The 24344-nt window shown below is 36.3% G+C and overlaps 1 protein-coding gene across 2 annotated transcripts in view; it reads left to right on the top strand.

The window, feature by feature from the left end:
* Positions 1-24344, top strand: part of Arih1 (ariadne RBR E3 ubiquitin protein ligase 1) — a 102607-nt gene that overhangs the window by 33246 nt on the left and 45017 nt on the right. For both annotated transcript variants that reach the window (XM_085689151.2, XM_085689150.2), the window contains exon 3: positions 14824-14968. In XM_085689151.2, coding sequence (XP_085545277.1) covers positions 14824-14968 — 145 coding nt within the window. The remainder of the gene's footprint in view (positions 1-14823; positions 14969-24344) is intronic.

The raw sequence follows: 24344 nt of genomic DNA, 5'->3' as shown, positions 1-24344 counted from the left end.
GTACCCTTTTTCTGTATGATAAAAACACTTACATATTTGTTCTTTATCCTTTCCTCTTTACCACTCAGCTTGGTAAGTTGATGATAATTTATATTTTTGGTAAGCAGTAGCTAGTGCCGTTTTTCCATCCCTGATTTCTTGGTCCTTTAAAAAAGTCTTTTGGGGGGCAGTCATTTATGTGTGTCTGTATATTAATGTATGACATGTAGAGGTCAGAGGATTGCTGCTAGTGTTCATTTTTCTCTTGTTATCATGTAAGTCCCTGGGATCTAACTGATTCCATCATATATGGCAGCAAGCATCTTAAACTTCTGAGCCATCTCATTGTATTCTAACATTTTCTTGAGAGTGGGTCTCATGTAGCCCCTTCTGGTCTTGTGCTCCTGCCTACATCTCTGAGTGCTGGTATTATGGATACACATCACCATCTTGGGCTACTTCCCTAGCCCCCAAAGACCACATGTCACTGAATATATGCTTGATTGGCCTGGACTTGCTATGTGTCCAGACTGAGCTGGAGCTTACAGGGATCCTCCTGAGTAATGGGGATTACAGGTGTGACCCACTACATCTGAACATTATTTTTAAATTGAGTTATTTTTCTTTATCTTCTCTGGTGTTTAGCTGTCTTGAGTGCCCCTTCCCCATCACTGTGAACTATTCTCTTTATAACGTTACTCAGTTTTGTGGGTACTATTAGTTCCCTTATTTCGCTTATTAACTATTATTATTAACTAGTAATTATTCTTGTGGGATTTGGGGGAAGGTGCATGAGATGAAATGGAATCAAGCTTTTGAAGCAAGAAGTTACAAAAATAAACTCAGGCAGGTAGGATATTTAACATAAAAGCAGACATGATTGATCTAGAGAATTAAAAAAATACATAAATCAGAAAATTTTAAAGTGAATTTTAAAAATGGAAATATCAAAACCAAGGGTGGAGAGAAAAAAATTTGCTGTTAAAGAAAGGACTTGTAACCCAAATACACAAAAGAAGTCTTAGAACTCAACAACAAAATAACCTGATTAAAAACTAGCAAAGTACCAACATGATGGCACACCTTTAATTCCAGCACTTCGAAGGCAGAGGCAGGGAAGTCTCTTGAGTTCAAGCCTAGTCTACATGTGAGCTTCAGGCCAGTCAAGACTCCATAGTTGGTAGCCTGCTCCTCAAGGAAAAAAGGCCAGGTATCATGGGCACATGCCTATAATCCCAGCAGTTGGGAGGTTGAAGCAGGAGTCAACCTGGTTATATGGTGAGTTCTAAACCAGTCTGAGCTTTACCCCCAAAGAAAAGGAAGCGGGTGCGGGAGGAGAGCTGGCAACTTTAACAGATACCCGTGATGAAAAAAAAAAAATTAAAGATGGTTTAAAGATAGCACAGATTCATTGGGTGTCTCAGGTTTAGTTCCTGGCATTCAAGCAGTAGCTCACAACCATTTGCAACTCCAATTCCAGGCTATCCATTACTATTTTCTGTTCTTTGTGGACACTACACACTGTGGTCAATAGGCATACCTACAGGCAAAGCACCCATAGACAATAAAATAAAATATCAAAAAAAAAGATGTTCCATATACAGTAAAACAGTGGGATATTGCTGTATACCTGTTCAAAGGGTATGACCCTAAACTACTTATAGTACTGACTGCAGGAGAGGAATATATAACAGTAGGAGCACCCATTCATGGAATGGAAAATAGTGTAGCCACATGGTAGAAAGACTGATACTTAATTAGAAAATAAACATTTTCTTAGCATGCAGTGTAAATTGTGGGCTCTTGAGTGATAATGTCAGTTTAGGTTCATTGAGTGTACCATTTTCTGGTGGGATTTTGATAAGTAGGTTGCATTTGTAAAGGAATGTGGGAAGGGTGGCGTGGGAACTCTACCTTGTTTCCTTTTTCTATGAATCAGCAATTGCTCTCAAAGAAAAGTAGCTTTTGTTTATGGGATATAAGCTCATGGCAGATGTGATGGAGAAAGAAGAGAAGACACAAATAAAACATTGAAATATAGGCCGGGCATGGTGGCACACACCTTTAATCCCAGCAGTCTCAAAAAAATAGGGTGGGTATTGGGGCATAATTTTAGGCTAGAAAGTTTTTCAGGGTTGTAAATGAATTCTTTGTTCCTCTTTACCAGTAGTTTCAAAAGCTTAAAGGTGAAAATTTCTTAATTTGCCTACCTCCAGAACAAGTTTAAAAATAGAGTAAGCTAATAATCACAGAATGTGATAAGAGTGAAATACTCATTTTTTTTTCTTCCAAATGGATTAGATGATTGTGTGGTAAAGTTCTAACAAACCTTTAAGGAATTTTTTAAAATGAAAACTACCTTGAAATATAAAGAAACATAGGATATAATTAGTGTTATCTAAGTCAAAATAATAATCAAAATTTAATAAAAGGTAAAAACGGTAGTGTAAGAAAATCATGTTGAGGCTTTAGAGATAGATGGCTCAGAGGTTAAGAGCACTGGCTACTTTTCCAGAAGTGTCCTGAGTTCAATTCCCAGCAACCATATAGTGGCTCACAACCATTTGTAATGAGATCTGGTTCCCTCTTCTGGCATGCATGCATACATGCAGACAGAACACTGTATATATAATAAATCAAATCTTTAGAAAGAAAAAAGAAAGATCATGTTTATTAAAAACATAGCTGTTGAATTAATAAATATTTAAATAATTAAGTTAATGACCTGCAATTTCTTCTAGGAATGCAATAGCAGATTAGCAATAAAAATTTATTATATACTTAATACATTAGCAGATTAATGAAGAGAAAACAACATAATTATAACAGTGAAATTGTGATTTTGCTCAACATTTAGTAAAAATAAAAATTCTTAGTAAACTAAAAAGTTCTCAGCTTGATGCTATCAACTAGTAGTTGACATCAAAATTATATTTAACCCCAAAACACTAGAAGTACACACTACAAAATCATCACTTGAGCCCCATGAAGTTGGAGGTCAGCCTTGGTGACATGTTAGGAAACCCATTTCAAAACAAGACCATAAACACAAATAATGGATAGCACCACCATTTAGATGTAACCAGATTTCTGATAATGTTAAGAAGTCAGGGTTGTTACCACAAATCTGTAATTCCAAGTATTTGAGAGACTGAGATGGGGTTATCAAAATGTCAAGTTTGCCTGTACTACAGAGAGAGCTCAAAACCGGCCTGAGCAACTTGTTGAGATTGTCTCAAAGTGAATATTTTTAAAAGGCTGGATATGGAGCTCATTGGCAAAGAAATTGCTTAATGTGTATAAGGCCCCAGGTTCAATTTCTGCAGAAAAATAAAGGGAACTCAAATAAGTGATCAAAAAATCGAAAAACAAGAAAGATTGTATGTGAGTAATAAGATCATCTTTCTGGGAAATCCAAGAGCATCACCTGATAAACCAGTAAAATGGTTACGTATTAATCTTCCACAAACTAAAAATAAATGAAGATTCCCTTATGCTGAACTTCAGTTAAATAGACTACATAATAAATGTAGGCAATATTGTCAGTAATGTTTGTTACATTTTTTAAGATTATGCGTGTGTGTGTGTGTGTGTGTGTGTGTGTGTGTGTGTGTGTGTGTAGAAGCCTATGCATATGAGTGCAGGTACCCATAGAATCCAGAAAAGTGGTTAGATCTCCTGGAGTTAGAGTTATAAGTGATTTTGAGCCTATAACTTCATGTGGGTCCTGGGAACTAAGTTTGGGCCATCCTGTACACTTTTTTTTTTAAATTATTTTTAGAGGTAGGGTCTTACTATGCGCTTGCGTGCGCGCGCACGCACACACACACACACACACACACACACACACACAGTCTTATTTGGTAATACTGAATGTATTTAAGTATTGTTTCTGCTTATTTTGATGTACTTTATTTTTTTCAAAATTGTGAAATGTTTTCAATTTCCTCTCTGTTTTCTTTTAATATAACAAACCATATCAGTGTGTCTTTTGATTACTCATCAATGAGCCATGGTGCCTGGATTTCATGGTACTTTTAGGGAAATAAAACATTTTTAATTCCTCTTACTTGTCTCTGTGCCTCTTAGTCTAGTTAAACAAATATGTCACGTTCTAAAAATAAATGTGATTTATTTTTTAAAATTAAACATTTTTGATAAAGGGTAGAGAAAGGGCAATTTTATAAATTCATTGTTTTCCATTGTTATAACAGCTTCTCAGACTTTTTTCCTTTCTTAGTTTTCTTTTGTTGTGCTGGGGAATCAAGCCCAGGAGGCATGTGCATGCCAAGCAGAAGCTCCATCATTAAGTACACTCGTTCTCTTCCTCTCCCTCTTTGTCTCTCTCCCTCTGTGTCTGCCTGTGTCCTCCACACCCCGCATGTCTTTCTTTCCTGTTCAATATGAATTATTTAAATGGGATTTTCTGTACTTTCCCGGTTTTCTCATGCTCCTGGATGAAGCAGAGTAGAGAATCAGCTGCAGCAACAATCTTTTATCTTGCACTCATAGCTCTTATGTGATATTCCCATTACTTCAGATCTTAAGCCTGAAGTTAGCAGTTAAAAACAAATTTTAAGAGGTAAGTGGAAAAGACATTGATGTCCAGTTACCTGGGAAGCTATGGCAAAGAATTTCTTGTTATCTGTTTAAGAGCAGATAGGTCTGCCACCTCCCAAAAATATTTCATTTACAGACCGAGAATCAGATGTGAAAGCTGTGCTACTAGGAAAACACAGGAAGTGCTGTTTAAGTGGAGGTGGAGGCCCAGTTACTGCCTGGGGTACAGACATTCCTGTGCAACTTTTGTCAGCATAGGGGCATGGGACACCGAGAGTAGCGGAATAGTAGCTCAGCAGCATCTAAAAGATGGTTATCTCTTTCTCTCTTGAATTCTCCCTTGAACCTTCTTTCAGTGCTAAGGTTTTTATAAGCTCTGCTAAATGAGTCCCCCAGAGAAAGGAGGGGAGAGCAAACCTGAGTTGTTCTTCTTTCTCTTCTTCTTTTTAGGAGCCAAGACTAAAAAAGCCTCTTCTAACTAACCTTTCTACTTTTTATCATAGTTTCTGTTTTCATATTGTATGTCAGTAGAATAAAAACTTTAAAAGGGTTCTGGCAAAATGACTTAGCAGGTAAAAATCACTTGCCATGTGTGCCTGATGTTCTGAGTTTGATCCTTAGAACTCACTGTGGAAGAAAAAAAATTTCTGCAAGTTGTCCTGTTTTCTACATATGAACTGTGTGTGTGTGTGTGTCCATGTACACACACAAACAAATGTCATTTCAAAATTCTTTAATAATTCTAGACACTGGCTTTGGGCTTTGAAGAACAGGAAAAACTAGGAGAGTCAGTGAGATCTGAGCCAGTGACGGTGAGTTAAGGGTCGACCCATGATTTCCAGAAACTGTACTGAAGTTACCAGGTTTGATAGCAAGTGTCTAAACCCACCAAAGCATTTCACTGGCTCTAGAAAATATTTTAGTCAACTATTTTCTGTTCTTAAATAAAACTTTATTAAACATTGTGATGTGAATGTTAATCATGTTTTATTTGTACGGATTTTAGAACAAGATACCAAATACGGAATTCCTTTTAGAGTTCAAAACAAGTGAAACAGTCTCTTTTCTTTTCCCTTGGCATTTCAGAGTTATAGTGACTACTTTGTAAATTTTAAGTCATTTTAGTTGTTAGTATATAAAATGGGTGTTAATGGATTAACTGGTAGGTGTAAAGTGAAAAGAGATGCAAGGTTTTGAGTTGGGATCTTACTATGCTTGTCCATCCTCATCTCACAGATTCATGGTTGAGGTAAACCTTACTCAGGCTTCCAAGTCCCAGGGCTCTAGGTGTATACTACCATTTTCATGTCTTTCCCAGGTTTTCTAGTTGTTCTGAAGCTTACTACTTCTAAGGAGCAGAGGAAAGAAAAGTATCCCTAAGGATGGTGTCATCATTCTTTCCTGATATGTATTTCAAAAGGCTTTGTGTTTTTGTTATGAAATATTAATACCTACTTAGTGAAGAGGTTGGCGTAAAGTTAGTGCTTATGTCTGTGATATTACTAGAGCTTTTCTTAGCAATCTCTCTAACATGTTTCATGAATAGTTTTTTTTGAATCTAAAGTGAATTTGGTTTTTCAGAAACCTTGCTTTTATAGTGACATTTGTCATTCTTTTATAGTTAGATTTTTTTTCTGTTCAGTTCAGTTGTTTTGGGGCAGTTGTGGATGGAAATAGATAAATGTCTCATCACACTGTAGTGTAAACATAGACTTTCTGTTGTTCCACTTATTAGATGTATGATCTTGAAGCAATTTTCTTTGTTAGTTACCTTATCTGAAGTGATTTTTCCTAGCCATTGTGTTAGTACATGTCTGTAATGCCCGTACTAGAAAGGCTAAGACAGGAGGATTGAGAATCCGAGGCCAATTTGGCCTATCTTGTAAGACCCTGACTCAAAACAAAACACAAAACAATAAAATCCCCCACAAATGTTTTTTCTTTACTCTTGTTCGTAGTTTATCTGCTTCCTCAAAGCTCCATAAAGTACAATATTCTTTGGAGATGTATCAGTTATGTCTACAATACACGTTGAGTTGGTGTGGTATTTAGCAGACAGACAGCAGTCTTTTTTGTCATGGTACTTAGCATTGTTTGGGAATACACAAACTATCTCTGATCTGGGTAGAAAAACATTCATTGTTGAATGACATTTGTTGGAGTATGGAGGATACGGAAACATGAGAACTTATGCATTTCTGGTAGAAAAAAGGACCAAACAAGGGAAGAAAGTTAAAGAGCACGTATTGAACAATACATAGTGGCTAAAGAAAGAAAAGGGAAAATAAAAAATTTTATTTGTAGCCCAGATTGTCCAGGAATTCACTCTGTAGACCAGGCTGACCTTGAATTTAAGACATACACCTGTCCCTGCCTCCTGAATGCTGGGATTATGAGCCACCACACTCAGCTCAGGAAGTTTTTAAGGAAAGCAGTTTTAATATTACTCTAGATTATTTGGTGGTGGGTGCTAGTGCACGCCTTTAATTCCTGCACTCAGGGAGGCAGGGGATGCAGATCTCTGTGATTTCTAGACCAACCTAGACTACGGATTGAGTTTCAGGACAGCTAGAGATAAAAACAGAAAAACCCTGCCTCAGAAAACAACCACCACCACCACCACACACACATACCCTAGATTAAAGGAAAATATTGGCCTAGTATGAACAATGACAGTTAAGTAGGTAGGAAAGATTAGGTAGAAGTGATGTAGAACTTTATGTGAGAGAAAAATACAGGAGATTCAGGAACCCTGCTAGTAATTTGGGCTCTTCCCCTAAAGATAATGGGAATGGTTAGATGAAATCCTGAAACATCTTTTTAAAAAACTAGAACATAAAAGTGTTAGTAATACAAAATTGGATGGGAAGGCTCAAGGGAGTCTGAATCTGGAGAAAATAAGCCACGACTCCCAGTCTGTAATACTAATCCAGAAGGGTTAGTTTAAGAATGGAGTTAAAAAGGAGTACCAGGCCAATGAAGTATGGTCGAATTTGATACACTACTTTTTGTGAAGCCTGAAGATTGACTTACATCAGTGAAGTGGCTTAGAAAATCTAAAGCTTTAAACTTGGGTTAAGATGGTCACAAACTGTTAATGTCTCTTTTTTCCTAACAGCACCAAATATAAATCTGACTAGGGAAAGAAAACTTAAGACCTCAAACTACTTATTTGACCCCCCCAACTTTGTTTGCTTATTCGCTTTTGTGTGTGTGTGCGCCCGCGTGCACGCTCACAAGTGTATGTATGTGTTTATGCATATAGAGGTTAGAGGAAAACTTGTGGGAGTTGATTCTTTCCAGCATGTGAATTCTAGGGAGTAAATGCAAGAGTCCTTCCTTGCTTCTTGAGCCATCTTGCTGGCCCCTTCAGTTTAGTTTTCTAATTAAACTTGCCAAGGGACTTCAAATACTAGAATTGCCATAGACTAAATCAAGTGTGCTATCACTAGGAAAAACGAGTACAAACTGTCTTTTAGATGTCAAAGTCAATTTCTGTAACTGAAATGTAAAATAATGGTAACTAAGTGAATGAGTTTACAGTAAATGGGAGAAGACTAAAGGTAAGATTCAGAAGCTATCTAATAAAAGATGAAAAATACAGAAGTAGAGAGAATGAGAGATAGTCTTTGGAATGAGTTTTCCAGATTGGTAAAGTATCGGTATATATACTAATCTATCAATTCCCATGCAAAATAAATGCCTCTCCAGTTGATTCTAAGATAATATTTTTCTCTCTCCGTACCTCCTCTCTTCTTTCAAGGAGCCTTGCCTTAGACATCCCAGGCGAGACTCCTTGCTTAACAAACACCTTTCTCACACTGGTGGACTGCCTGCTGTGGGGAGATGAATTAGAAAATGATTTTGTTTTGTTTTTAAGACATGGGGTCAGTATGTAGTCCTGGCTAGCCTTGAACTTGCTATTTAGACCAAGCTGGCCTCAAACTCAGTGATCCCTCTGCCTCTTTCTCCTGAGTATTGGCTATTAAAGGTGGCTGTCACCACACACCCCTTAACTCCCTTTTTAGAGACAGGATATTGCTGTGTTGCTATGGCTGGCCATCCTCTTACCCCTGCCTTTCAAGTGCTGGGATTATAGGCAGGAGGTAACATGTGAAGCATTTTTTTTGTAAACACTTTTAAAAAAAGATTTATTTTGATTTTATGTGTATCTGTATGTGTACTCTGTGTGTGTATGTGTGTGTGTGTGTTGCCTATGAAAGCCAGAAGAGGGCATTGGATATTCTGAAACAAGAGTTAAAGAAGGTTGTGAGCTACCATATAGGTGATGGGAATCAAGCCCCAGTTCTCTGAAGCATAGAGCCAGTACTTTTAAACACTGACCCATGTCTAAAACCTCAGTTTTGTTTTGCTCAGAAGCACTTTAGCATGTTTAAATCTTTGTGAACCTTTGAATGATGACACCTTAAAAGATGGCAATTTTTACCTACATGAAAATTTCTTCTATTGTAAAATCATGAAATTTCGGGTCCAAAGCATTTTAGACTTGAAGCCATCTGATGAGAAGAAATCCACCCTTTAAAACATAGTAAGCCAAGTATAGTGTGATGTGTGCCTGTATTCTTAGCACTGAGGAGGCATAGGCGTGAAGTTTAAAAGAACAAAAGCCATACACTCAAACTTATAAATAATAGTAATGAAACTGAAAAATGTAGTCTTTAAAGCATCAAAATGTACATTACTTTCAAAAAATAAAAATATATGCCATATCTGGAGAAGAGTGGATGTCTCAGTAATAGCTTTAAAAGTGATTATTAGACTTATACTTTAGTGACTTGAAGGGGAAAAAAAAATCTCAGCCCATGTTCATGGAACGTGTTCATAAATAGTGTTACATTTTAGTGAATAGACAGTTGATCTGGGAGCAGCACAAGTTTGAAGTATATAGGTTTGCTTTGATATTTTCCCCAATGATTAACAATAAATTGAATACCACACAAAGCTTAGAAGTGTGAAAATATTAGTTAGCTTTGTCATAAATCCATAGAATAATAGAAATTGTACACAGATCTTACAGGGAGTCATTTATAGTGGAAAGAAATGTGAAGAGGCATTTTTCAACCGCAGTTGTGTACATACATACATACATGCATACACATACACACACACACATACTGTAGTACTTGTGAGTTCACAGATATAGCTTCTGTTGGGTGCTACTCAGCTCAGGCACTGTATTTCCGTTGTGCCTAGTGTCTCTTTCCAGGAACTTGCATATGACATAAAACTGACCTTACGATTTGTGTGTTGTTCACCACTGTTGTGGTTTGAATGTAAAATGTCCCTTATTAGGTTCACATGTTTGTACACTTGCTTCCCGGCTGGTTTGGGAAGGTAGTGGAACCTTGCTGGAGGAAGTAGTTCATTGAAGGTGGGCCTTGAGGCCTTAAAACCTACTCCACTTCTTGCTCTCTGTTTTTTCTGGAAGCAGTGTAACCAAACAGCCTCCAGCTCCTGCTGCTTCCTCTTTCCTGCCTGCTGCTAGGTCTTCCTCCCATGATGGGCTTTATCTTTCTGGAACTATATGCTAAGATTTTCTCCCTCAGTTGCCTTTGTCAGGAAATTTGATTATACCAACAAGAAAATAACTAAGTCAACCATATATTACACATTAACATACAAAATATGTATTAATTGGCTTTATCAGCAGCAAGTTCTTAGTATTCAAGTTTTTTAGTAGCCAAAAAGAACTGGTTTAAAAAAAAAACAACAATAAACTGGTAAAGTTTATTGCTCGGTAGTAGAGTGTTTGCCTGAAAAGCCAAAGATACTAGGTTTGTAGCATGGCAAAGGAAAAAAACTGAGTTAGAGAATTTTTGCTGATTCTGAATGGTATTGATTTGTTGTAAGATCAGATGAAAATGGTTTTGTGCCTAGAGTTTGTATCTTTAATTTTTTTCATTTTATTTTATAATTAGAGTGTTTTACCTGTGTGATTGTCCAACTGTGTAACATGTGTGTTCAGTGTCTTTGGAGATCAGAACAGGACATTGGATCCCCTGGGAATAGAGTTACAGATGAATGTGAACTGCCATGTTGGTGCCAGGAATCAAACCTAGTTCTCTGGAAGAGCAGCCAGGTCTCTTAACTGCTAAGCCATGACTTCAGCTTAATTTTATATCTTTATTAAGCTCACATTTTTTTCCTATATGCTGATTGAAGTTCCATTTATTCTTAACTTTTTAAAGCAGCCATTTGACTAGGTCAGGGGAGGCATTTAAAGAGTAAATCTTGTGTTATAGTAGAACCACATGTATATGTATAGAAACAAGCTAAATATTCATCTTCAAAGTACTAAGCAATGAGCTGTGTATGGATCAGTGAGATGGCTCTTGCTGTCAAACATGACCACCTGAGTTTAATCTTGGGTCCACATGGTAGGAGGAGAGAATTGACTCTAACAAGTTGTCCTCTGGCTTCCACACATATGCCATGGCACTCTCATTCCAACACACACCTTAAATAACTGTAAAGACTGTATGGTTACTTCTACCTCCCTAGCATTGTGACTATATATTTTGTTTATGCAGTGCTGGGGATTGAACCTCAGACTTCATGCATGCTGGGCAAATTCTCTACTGTCTGAACTTGAGTAACATTTCCAAACCTAAATTAGATTCTAATAGTCTTCCAAATAACCATTGTAGAGTCAAGAGTAAACAAACCATTTAATAAATGCAAATTAAAATCTTTTTTTGTTAGCCTAGGAAAGGAGCCAACCTCCTGGTCTGGATGCTTTGCTCTCTCTTTCTCTTACCTGTAATGGCATTGGGTCACATGAAAAGAAGAACCCCATGAGGGATCTTCACATCTGTAAGCTCTGTCTTTGTGTATAAGAGAGTGGAAACAGACTGACTTGAGCAGCTAGAGCATTGGAGCTGCTCATATTCCAAAGCTAGCTAGATATACTGCCATGATTTGGGTATCAAGAGAAATGAAAATCTGTGGGGTAGTGGTAGTCACACAGTGGTGAAAAACTTTACTTTTGGAACCCAGCAACACATTGATCTGGGTTTTGTATCTGACCCTAGTATTGGTATCTACAGCCTGACCTCTGTGTGTACTGATCAAGCAGGTTTCAGTATCATAGATAAAGTATTGGACAGATGACACTGGAAGCAAACGGAATTAGTAGAGGAGGCTATGTGCAGTTCCAAAAGGTTGGGATCGTCGTCTTGGCTAGTAAAGTTCTGTCCAAATGGCTAATAAAATGTTCTCAGTGAAATGTGGGATGAGAGATTGAGTATTGAAACAAAACACTTAAATTGTATATTTCTTGTTAATGAAGCTTAACTTTAAATGGAAAGAAAAAAAAAATCCCAGACTTCCTATGCCTGGAAATGTCAGTGTATTCGTAAGTTCCTGTTCACTTTCCTACAGGATCTCATGTAGCTCGAGTTGTTCTCCAACTTGGTTTATAGCCAGAGATAGCCTTCAACTCCTGGTCTTCCTTTCTCTCTATACTTCCTCAGTGCTGGGGTTGCAGGAATACACCACTATAGTTGGCTTTGCCTAGGTAATTTTTAATAGTTCTTTGACTTCTAGGGGTTATATCACGAACTCCTTATGCCATCTTTATGAAATCTACTAACTGACTGTGGAGGCGCACACCTTTAATCACAGCATTCTGGAGGCAGAGAGGCAGGTGGATGGATCTCTTAGTTCAAGGTCAGCCAACCTGGACTACATAGTGATTTCCAGTACAACCAGAGATACATAACAGAGACCTTTTCTCCCCCCACCAAAAAAACAAAAAAAAAACAAACCAAAAAAAAGCAAAAAACCAAAACAAACAAACAAACAAAAACCCATAAAAACTGAAGTGAAGGAATTCAGACTGAGTTGGTACCTTAACATCTGAGAATAAGTTTACTGAAAACTTGTAGACCCTGCAAAGTGGGGAAAGTAAAATCTCTGAGAGGGGAAAAATAGAAGAATCAAGTATTGAAAAGGACAATTTGGGAGAAGGTCAGCCTGGTCTGCAGAGCAAGTTCCAGAGAAACCAAGGCTACACAGAGAAACCATGCCTAGGAACTCCCTCCCCCTAAAAGAAAAAAAAGATAGCTTGTTCTTGGCTAGAGAGACTTTGCATTTTAGAATGACTCTTTACTAATGCAGAAATATAAGACTTGTCATAACACTGTCAGATGGCCCAAGAGTTCAACCTAATTGTATATTTGTGGACCATCGAAGTGCCCTTCAGCATATTGTTTATTCAGTATATTACAGTATGTACATACAAAGATGAAACACTGTGCAGTTCTGTGTTGATTGACAAGCGTCTGCTAAATATTACTTAGTGAAGAAATGAAGGCTGTATGTACACCAAAGAGTGTGGTACACTATAGATATATCTGTGTGACTGTGTATGCATGAAATGTTGTCTAGAATGTTAACTAAAGTATGGAGAGTTCACCAATTCCATGTTGTAATTTAGGGTAGCCAAAGTTTGTCTTTATTAACATGATTTTTCTTTTTAGGAAAGAATGTTTAGGTCTTTACAAATTTGTGTTTAGTGTATTCTCTTCTTTCTCCTTTTTATATAAGATTTGAACTTATGTTTCTCAGATAAAATTTATAAGACAATATTTTTGATTTTGCTACATTTTTCTCTCATTGTCTGAATTACATTGTTTTAGGTGTCAGTAATTCACATAATGTGTATTTACTTTATGTGAATTACTGACAACTTTAAATTTATGAGTTTCCTTTAAAACATGTTGGCATTTTGATTGATGATTTGAATATTTCTTGAGAAATACTATAGTTAAAGTACTTAAAAAGATATTTTTTAATCTTAGAAGAATCATAATACAATTTGTTCTTGGATGAATGAATTTTCTATAGAAACATCTATTTCTATACTTTTCATAAATGCTTAAGAAAACCTTGATTAAAAAATGCTGGAAACCTGGATTGGTGAGATCACTCAGCAAATAAAGGTGCTTGCTGCCAAATTGGAATATTTAAGTTAGATACCCTAGGACTTACATGGTAAAACGAAAGAACAGATTCTACAAGCCCTCCCCACCCCCATCAGCCTAATGAACACTCATGTAATTAAGGAATTTAAAAAATACTGGGAATCTTGGTTGAGGGTAGTGCCTGGTGAGCATCAATACCTTAGTTCAGATCCTCAGTACCTACATCGAAAGAACAAAAACTTGGGTGTGATGATGTATATCTATAACCATAGTGCTAGTAGGCAGAGACTGGTATCCCTGAAGCTTGCTGTCCAGTCTATACAGCTGAAATGGTAAGCTCCGTGTTCAATAGGAAATTCTGTCTCAAAAAACAAAGCAGAAAGCAAACAATTACCAAAGTTGACCTTCGGCCTACGTACACATTAAGGGGCTTTCACGCTTAACAAACATAATAGTAATTACAGCCTTGGGTAAAGCTAAAAACATTATTGAGCAGATTTTTATTAATATTATAGCTGGTTTTATTGATTTACAAATGGAAAATATTTATTTACATCTTGTTTCCCTCTTAAATACTAAGATATTTCAGGCCGTGTGTACAGGTACATGCCTTTAATTCTAGCACTTGGGAGGCAGAGGCAGGAGAATCTTGAGTTCCAGGACAGAGAGAGCTACATAGTGAGGCCCTGTCTTTAAAAAAAAAAAAAAGATATTTCAGAGGACTGGGAACCACGAATCAGTTGCAAAACATTTTTCTTTTCATTTACCCTTATCATCCACGAAGTAGTTCACCATTTACTCTATAGGCATATAATTTATGTGATGTAATTGTTTTAAGATACACTATTTCATTTCTTGTTTCTCAGTAAGTTAAAGAAATAATTCATAGGAATTTGTGGAAAGCAAGTATTGTATACAGTGAGACATATAATCATTGCCTCTTACAAAATAGTTTAAAATTATTACTAAAGTAAATTTCATTTGTATAAAATACAGCCTAATTTTAACATAGCATTACTTTTCACAAATAATAGTGGCTGTAGCCCAGCTTTTATCCTAAAATTTTAGTTACAGTTGTGTTAAATGCTAATTGCTTAACCTTCCAAGGTGCCTACTTAAAAACAAAGTTAAAAGAAAAGCCAAACGTCAACCTCACTTGCACATCCTCTGTTTGCTGTCATTTAGCCATACCCTCTTTTCCTGTCTTGACCAGAATGGGTTTGATCTTGGTTTATTTTAGTTTAGTTAATTGATCTTTCCTTACAGGAAGTCAGTTTTTTTGGAGAGCTCTAATTGTCCTATTTGCTGGGCTCTCATCCTTTCTGTTTAAATAATGCAGGTACTTTGATGGAAACCTGGAGAAGCTCTTTGCTGAGTGTCATGTAATTAATCCAAGTAAAAAGTCTCGAACACGCCAGATGAATACAAGGTCATCAGCACAGGATATGCCTTGTCAGATCTGCTACTTGAACTACCCTAACTCGGTGAGTACCTGGTAGTTTAAGGCTAGCACTATGTCAGAGGGTAAATCAACTTCCATTACTTAAACAAAGGACAGTCTGATAGCCTGGGAGCAGTAACTATTTCTGTAGCCCATTAGTAGGTTTAAGAATAAGGAAAGGAAAAGGAAAGTCCTAATTCTCTTCCCATTCCTGTACTGTTTGTTTTTCAGACTTGTCCAAGTTGTCATTGATTCTTTCTGGAGTTTATTTTACCACCATTTGAAGACTGTAATAGATCAACAGTTTATAAACTGTTTTTTATACAGCTTAAAATAGATTCAAAATTTATTGTTTCAAATAGTCAAAATCCTTATACATTTTTTTACAGTACTTTCAGGACTTCATATTCCTCACTATGTTAATCTAGTCTGATATAGATTCTTAAAAATGGCAAGTGGGGGTAGAATGAGAACAGAATAGAACCAAATAATAGGTATTTCTCTTTAAAATGTCAAAATTTTATTGAGTAACCGTAGGAAAATTATGTTTGTAGCGTAAAGATGTTCAGTTGCTTGGAATTCAACTTTGAATATATTTTTATAGATGAGAAATTATTTAACTCGGTAATTTATGACCATCATGCTGATAATTTTCTGCTTTAATAGACCAATTTTCTCGTAGTTGGATATTTATCGGGTGTTTCTGTTGAAGATTTCTCATTGTTAGTTCATTTGAAAATTTTTCTTTAAAGTTAGCAAAAAAAAAAAAGAGTGATCAGTGAACTACTTTAGTAGGAAAAGCGTGGAACTACATTTCTGAGTTCTCAAGTTCTAGCTGTGGCTTAAACTGAATGTTTTTCTTTGGAAACTAAGTTTCACTTAGGTTGGAGTTTTATCTTTCACATGAGCTGGCTTGGATCTCCTTCCCATCTTTACAGCCTGTGAGCTGTATTACTTTCCTTTCCTTAAATCATAATCCTAGTATATTTGTACAGTCACTGTCACTGTCTTTTGCAATACATTAAACTCAGGTTTTAACACTTTTATTACCTTGAATGATTCTTTTTGCCAGTTTAGATTTATACCTTGTCTGTACTAGTACTGGTTTCTGTAGGCTAGTAGTACTAAGATCCAAATAATTTGTCCCAGTTTATAGATGGCTTTATTATTCTTTTGCCCTTTTCTTCTGTTTCGGTATAGCAAATTTCTCCTTCATTGAAATTTTTACTCTAATTTTAGAACTAGTTGCTACAAATATCAGTTACATTTTCAGTGCCCTTGATATTGTCGAAAAGTCTCAACATAAATTTGACCAGGCATTTGTAGTGTGTATTTTTTTTTGTTTTGTATACAGCAAATGACGGAGAAATTAAGCCATTAATTTAACATAGCAGGAACTATTCTAGATTTAAGAACATAATGGAGAATAAACATAAAATTTGTCTTCATAGAACTCACAGGCTAGCTGGTCAGATTCCTAGGACATTTGGAAAGAATAAGTAGTTACTTTGAGACAGCAGATAAATTATACTATATATAGTACCATGTTGGAGGCAAGAACCTGGGTTTTATTTTTCATTCTCAATCTCTTTTTTAAACATTCCACTTGTTTATTTACTCTCTATGTGAGTGGGCATGTGTGTAGAGATCAGAAGACATTTTGTGGGAATTGGTTCTAATCTCTCATGGAGGTTCTGTCATCTTTGACAGCCAGAGCCTTTCCCACCTGCACCATTGACTCAGCTCTGTTACTTTCTTTGTTGCTATGACCATGTGCTTTAGCAGGAAACAACTTCAAGGGGGTGTGAATTTATTTTTTTGCTCGTGGTTAAAGGATACAGTCCATCATAGCAGGGAAGGAATGGTTATGGGGATGGAATGTTAGACATTTGGTATACTGTCTCTACAGTCAAGAAGCAGATTGCTGGTTTTCTCCTTCCCCCTTTTAATCATTTTGAGTCCCCAGGCAGAGGAATGGTGTCCCATCTGCTTCAGGGTGGGTCTTTTTCCTTGGTTAATCCTTTTTGGAAACATCTTCATAAGCAAGCACTATGGATGATTCTAGAGATACTAAATTCAGTCTGGTTATTGATGAAGAGTAACACCCCTTGTGAATTTGACACCCACATGGCCACCTTAGACTGCAATACAATGTTAGTTCACAGTCTTTTGCTGTGACAAAATACCCCAGACAATCAACCTGAGGAGAAACCATTTGCTTTGGTTCATGTTTTCAGAGGCTTCGGTTCTTGGTTTATCTTAGGACCTGTGGGGAGAACAGACTTTATGATGCTTGCCATGGTAGCATGAAGCCAAGCCACTTAGCTTCGGGGACGTAGAGCAGAGAGGGAGACGACTGGACAGGAGACCCAGTTTTCCTTTTACAGGGACATTCTACGTTTATTGTTATTTGACTTAACTTCCAACTCAAACAAGTCTTACCCTTAAAGGTTCTGTAATTTCAGAGCAACCTCACAAACTGGGGATCTAAGTCTTCAACATACAGGTTTTAGGAGACATTTAAGATTCAAACCACAACAGAGACAATTCATTTATGGATCTAGCACATCCATAGGAATTGATAACTGAGGGTGTGATTTTAAAAAAAAGTCAGGAAAATGTTTGAGTATAGAAACTAAATAAAGGTAAGAGTGCTAAGAACTTAAGAACCTGAAGTTAGGGGGTTAAAGGTGACCTCGGAGAGTTAATTTGTGTGGTTAAAGAGTGGAAACAGCTAATGTTATGAAATATATAATCCTAACACAGTTATTTTCTTATCATTTCTAGATCAGTATACACAGATGATTGCTTTTGTTCAGTTTTAACAATGTCACCAGAAACCCTTCATGGAACCTTATTAATGTATTGAGGGATTTCTCTCTTAAGAAGCATGTTTATTTGGACTCTATGTCAGACATTTGCAATTTCCTCTTATTTATACAAATGTTCAGTACCTTATCTTTCTAGAAAGCAGTTTTACTATAATACACTGTCACATGAATAAAGGCATGTGTTCTGAAGGATTTATTTATTTATTTTTTTTATTTTTAGAGAAAGGTCTTACTACGCGTCTCAGGTTGACCTTAAACTCACGATCTTCCTGCTTCAGTTTCCTGTGTGCCAAGGTTAGAGAGGAACACATTAACACATTTGACCTGAATAAATGTTTCTGAAAGCTTACTTTCTATAGTATTTTGGAGTAAAGTATCTGGGAGAGAGAGTCACACTTTGAATTTACTAACATTTTGGATCGAGCACTGGGTCAGTTCTCAACAGCACTACTTTGTTGGCACCTAACTCAGGAGTTTTTAAATCTTGATGCTTACTTATTTTGAGTTAAAACAGCTTCAGATGTAGGTGACCCTCCAACATGCTGTGACTATAGACATGTTCCACCACACTTGGCTATCTATCATTTTACTAGAAAATGTAATGTGCTTTAATAGCTCACTTTTAAAAATGTATTTAAGAATTAAGATTTAGCTGGGTAGTGGTGGTTCATGCCTTTAATCCAAGCACTTGGGAGGCAGAGATCTGAATTTGAGTTCAAGGCCATCTTGGTCTGTAGAGCTGTGTCCCTGACAGCTAGTTATACACAAAGAAAACCTGTAGTGGGGTGTAGTGGCGGGAGACATAAGAATTGTTAAATAGAGTCCCATTCCCATGTTGAATCATCCATTTAGAATTCTGGTGCTTCTGGCATTAAGCACCAGCATTACTTGAAAGAATCTACTCTAGGTATGCTCCTCCTTTACTTTTGAAATAAGTTGTAGATTTATTTATGTATTTAGTTTTTTGAGATAGGGTTTTACTATGTAACAGCCTTGGCAGTCTTAGAATTAGCTCTGTATACCAGGCTGGTCTGGAACTCAGAAGTTCACCTGCTTCTGCCTCCCAAGTGCTGGGACTCAAGGTGTGTACCACCACTGCCCAGTTTATTTTTTAATTATGTGTATGGGTGAATCAGGTTGAGTACATGAGTGCAGTGTTCACAGAGGCCAGAGAGGTATGTCAGATCCCTAGAACTGTAGTTGCAGGCAGTTGTGAGTTGCTTGACGTGTGTACTTGGAAACAAATGTTCTCTTAAGTTTGGATCCATCTCTCTACTCTATTTTCTTTCCTTTTCCACCATCCAGTTAAACTCTTGTGAGAACTGATGGATTTCTTTTTTATTCTTTTTTTTTTTATTAAACAAATGATTTTAATTTTCGAGATTATATTGGCAATTTCTGATGGAGGACAGATGATTTTTTTAATTGAAATAGTTTTAATTGAAATAGTTTTTTTTAATTGAAATAGTTCCTTTTTTTATATACTACATAGTAAGATCATGGTTACCCTCCCCAGTACGATGATTTCCCTAGAAATCTGTTATTATCTGGATGTGGTGGCACATACCCTTACTCCTTGTGTTTAGAAGGCAGAGACAGGCAGACCTATGAGTTTGAAGGCAGCCTTATTTACATAATGAGTTCTAGGTCTATCCCCCCTCCAATTTTTTGAGCATTATTTGCTACATATGTAAAATAAAATGTCAGAAATTAAGCTTTCTTTAGCTCCTTTATAATCATTTCTGCTATAGATGATAGTCTGTAAGTTATTAATACTCTTTTGTTTGGATTTATTTACAACATAAATGTAGGCAAGTTTAAAAATAGTCAAGTTTCATGAGGACAAAGTTTCGTAAGGACAAAGAAATCAAAAGAACTAGATATGAGGTAGTTAAAAGCAAATATGCCAGAGATGAGAGGAAAATATCTCAGACCAGATGGAAGAATATGGTTGTAATAACACACTTTTATAATATATATATATTGTATACAGTATTCTGTTTGCGTGTATGTCTGCAGGCCAGAAGAGGGCACCAGACCTCATGACAGACGGTGGTGAGCCACCATGTGGTGGACAGGAATTGAACTCAGGACCTCTGGAAGAGCAGGCAATGCTCTTAACTGCTGAGCCATCTCTCCAGGCCCACCCCCCACTTTTCTTTAGTACAGTAAATGTGTATATTCAGACCACAGGCTAGGTTTTGCACTCTCTTTAGCCATAGTGATTTATTTTTACTTACATACAGGTTTTATTATATTCTTCGGCTATCCAGAAATTTACTATTACTCTAATCGGTTTTTATCTCATGATCTTCTTAATTAGCCTTCCAAGTCTATAGGCATACACTACGTCTCATGCTTGTTATGTGTACCTAGTTAATATATAATTTTGTGAAATATTCTCTGCTTACAGACTAGAAAGTGCAGTAGATACCATTATGGCTTCCAATAATAATTTATTGACTATTATGTCCCTTAATCCCTTAGCCTTAATGATTCTTGATTGAATAGAAGAATGATATACAAAAATCTTGTGATCTGGTAGCAAGCTAGTGCCATATCTTTTTGTGGTGATGGGGAAAGTAATGAGATCATTATACCTTCAAAGTTGGCATACTGTGTACTTGTTATTCTGCCTATAAAATCAATTTCAGGATTGGGCTATATTTCTTTACATGACTACTTCTGTGCACTTAAAAAATAATAGTTGGTAGGCTATATGTAGAATTTTTAGTCCTCTAATTCTTTGCATATAATATCATGAGCATCAATTACATAAAGCATATTTTAGATAATTAGTAAATGTAGCAAAGTTTTAAAATTATCACTTAGAAGAAAGACTAAGATGAGCTAGGAATAAATTAGATAGGAATGTGTGAACGAAATTATTAGATGTTAAGAGAGCTAAAAGAATGACTTGAATATTTGGCACGATATAATAGTAGTTGGATAAAATGTTTAAAAGAAATAGATTGTGTTAGGGACAGAGTGAGGATTAAACTGCCAGGTGCAAGAACAGACAATAGCTGAATAGGGTGTACTTTAGGAGAAGGTATGATGGAGAGAAGGAATTGCAGAGAAGGCAGATTCTGCAGGATATGGTGTTAAAACAATATGGAGGTGGAAACAGACTCAAATTTGCTTAAATTTGAAGCCATCCATTGAAGACTGATGGCTTTTACCATGTATATTAAAGTGTTTTCATGGCAACACAATATGAACACTCCGAATCGAAAAAGTATTTTCCATAATTATAAAGACCAACTATAGTAAAAAAAAGGTCCTGAAAGTCATTGGCTGTGCTTGGGTGTATGTTATATGGCTTGAGAAATTAGTAAACCGTGAAGAAAATGGTGTGTGCAACAGAGCCGTGGGTAGGAAAACCCAATGAGATATTAGCAAATTATGTTAAGAAAATGCCGAGGAAAAGAAATTGACTGGATTGGACATGCTAAACTCACACACACATGCGCGTGCGTGCGCACACACACACACCCTTGCAAAGTTGAAACTTCACTTTTTAATTTTAAAAATGAAATTGAAATTAAAATTATTTGGAGGAGGTGTGGATCTGGGAGGAGTTAAGGGAAGAATGAAGGTAAATATGATTTTTAAAAAATTTACTTTGTAAATAATTCTCAAAGAACAGTCAGGTGTGATGAGGGATACCTTTAATCCCAGCACTTTGGCGGGCAGAGGCAAGTGGATATCTGATTTAAGGACAGCCAGGGATGCACAGAGAAACTATGTCTAAAAAACAAAAACCTCAAGGAATGTGCAAAAATATATTTTAAAGACCAAATCATTTACTTTGTTTTTATATTAGATTGGTGAAAGCTCTGACATGTGTATGAGAAACTATATACTACTGCTCTGTCAGAACTGCTACCACTTCTTATAAAAGTGCCTAATAATATATGTTAAATTGTATATGTACACCTGTCATCTTCTATGTATCCCTGTTAAGAAGTCACATGGTTACAAAGTGTATTACAGTTAGTGTGACAGAGTGGTAGGAAAAATCTTTTGTGTTCATTAATAGTGAATGAACTGTTAAAGAAATTGTGCTTTAAAAGGAGGTAAACCATGGGACCAGAACACTTAAACTTCTTCCTCTTTCAGAGGACTTAACTTCAGTTCCCAGCACCTACATTGCTGTAACTCAAGCTCTACTTGACCACCTACACATACTCATTCCCTCCATCTCCTCACATATACACATAAATAAAAATAGAACTATGTACAGGGACTGGGTAAATGGATGTACAGTTATGGAGCCCCAGCAGAAATTTAAAAACCAAACAACAAAAATAATGAACTGCCATGGAAAGCATAAGGTTCTCATACTGTATGGGCATGTTAGAATGTCTCTACAAGTACACTTCAGAAATGAAAACAACAGCCATTTCTGATAAAGGAAATGGAATGGGGCATAAACAAGGGGATTAATTTTTTCACATAATCACTCACTCAGAAGAATTTGTCGTCTTTTTAAAAATGTTACTATTTCATGGCTCTGCTCAGTGACTGGCCACAGGTGCCACTCCTGCTGCTGCTAAGTGCAAGCACCTGATAGAATAGCCCAACCCTCTTGTTTTGTTTGCTTCAGTTCCCCAAAACAACTGAAAGTACAGGCACATGCCACTTGTAGTCATACCTGCTCATAGCATTGCTTAAAAATTCTCACATCCATGTCAACACAGCTTTACCAACTTAACGTGGAAAATGAGGTAATTGATTTTATTTATTTATTTTTTTTTGCAATCAGCAAGAGCGTTTATTATTTCGAGAAGGTAGATACCAGCATACTAGTGCCATGCACCCAAAAAAGGCAAAAATGGTGACTGGTGGTCCCTAAGAAAAACTTGTGGACTCCTTTATACCACAACTAAAGGAATTGTAAAACTGGTGTAACCATTCTAGCTAAAATTGATTTATGCAGGTGACATTGATTTTATTTTTAAAATAGAATATTTTTAAACTTTGATGGTTTTTACAATGTGTTTTTAAATGTGTTGTTTAAAAAGCTTATAAACTGTATTAATTAAAATTATTTTAGTCATAAATATTGTAAACTTGCTTTTTTGTGTTGATGTTTTATGTATTTATTTGGCAGTGGTAGAGAATCTAACCTTGGACATGAGAAAAAGTAGACGAAAACTGCCGCTGAACCATATCAACCCTGTAAAATGTTCTGAAATCTAAATAAGTTAACCTTTTGAGTTTTGAGTCTTAAAATACACTATACTTTGTTCAGTCGTCACCTCTAAGTTAGAACAAAATCTGTTATTAGTTTTTCTTTGTTCTTTGTGACTTGTGCTGTCCAAATCTCTTCCTTTCTCTTGCTCTAAGCCTCATTTTGCTGGAACTGTAGGCATGCACATATGGGCTTACTATTATTTTAATTACTTGTTTATTTTATAGTTATGGGAAATAATTCTAGGGTCTCAGACTTGTAGGCAAGTGTTTGAGCACTGGGTTATATTTCATATAGTCAATGCTCTTTTTTTTTTTTTGAAACAAGGTTTTTCAGTGTATCCCTAGCTGAACTTGTTCTGTAGACCAGATTGGCTTCAAATTCAGAGGCACCACCATGTTCAGCTGGTACTGAACTCTTGATCCTCCTGTCTTTGCCACTAAGTTCTAGATTGTAGACATATGCTACTATACCTGCTTCATAATAAATTTCTCAGTTTACTACAGTTTTTAATTTTTACATTCTATGTAGTTCCATGAAATCCTGTATGTATTTGCAAAATATTTAAAGCTGTGTATGCCAGCACTTGGGAGGAAGGCAGGCAGATCTGAATTCAAGCTCAGTCTGGTCTACATACTGAGTTCCAGGACAGCTACATAGGGAAACCCTGTTTTGGAAAACCAAAAGAAAGGGGGGAAATGAAAGGAGAAGAAGACAGAAACATTCCTAAAAACACACTTAAAAATGCCATTTTAGAGCTAGTACTTTTGTAACTATCCTTGCACACCGCTTAATGTAGATTTTGCTATATTCTCATTCTTGTATGACCTTCATAATTTTTAAGTTTTAGGTATTATTATAATTCCCATTCACCTTAAAAAAAAACCTGTATTTTTTTTTTAATAGTCATCCCTCCTTTCACCACAGATATAAAGCCCATGGCAAACATTTTCAAAGGATTTATTGTTCTGTACCTTTTATCTAAATAGAAACTGTATGAGTCCTCTTGTTTTTGGCTATTTTCATTTAGCATATTTTCTGGGTTTATTCATGTTATAGTATCTATCAAAACTCTATTCCTTTTTGTGACTAAATATGCCTTTATATAGCTGTCCTTTATCTGTTTGTTGATGAATGTCTGAGTTTCTGTATTTTGGCTATTATGCATAGTGCTAATGTAAATAATGTGCATAAATTTTTATAAGGATGTGTTTTAATTTCTTGGAATATACTGGCTGGGTCATGCAGTATGTTTTAGATGAGAGTGGGCACCATAGATTCCTTTATATGACCCCTGTTTGTGAAGGATTAGGAAGTTTGGCATTGTCAGAAGTGTGTCACTTGGGTTGGTTTTGGGGTTTCAGAAAACCTATGCCATTTCCACTCAGCTG

The sequence above is a fragment of the Myodes glareolus genome, chromosome 4, assembly GCF_982192425.1.
Source record: "Myodes glareolus chromosome 4, mMyoGla1.1, whole genome shotgun sequence".
Classification (NCBI taxonomy): Eukaryota; Metazoa; Chordata; class Mammalia; order Rodentia; family Cricetidae; genus Myodes; species Myodes glareolus.
The sequence above is the reverse complement of the archived record's forward strand: the minus strand, read 5'-3'. Positions and strand labels throughout refer to the sequence as shown.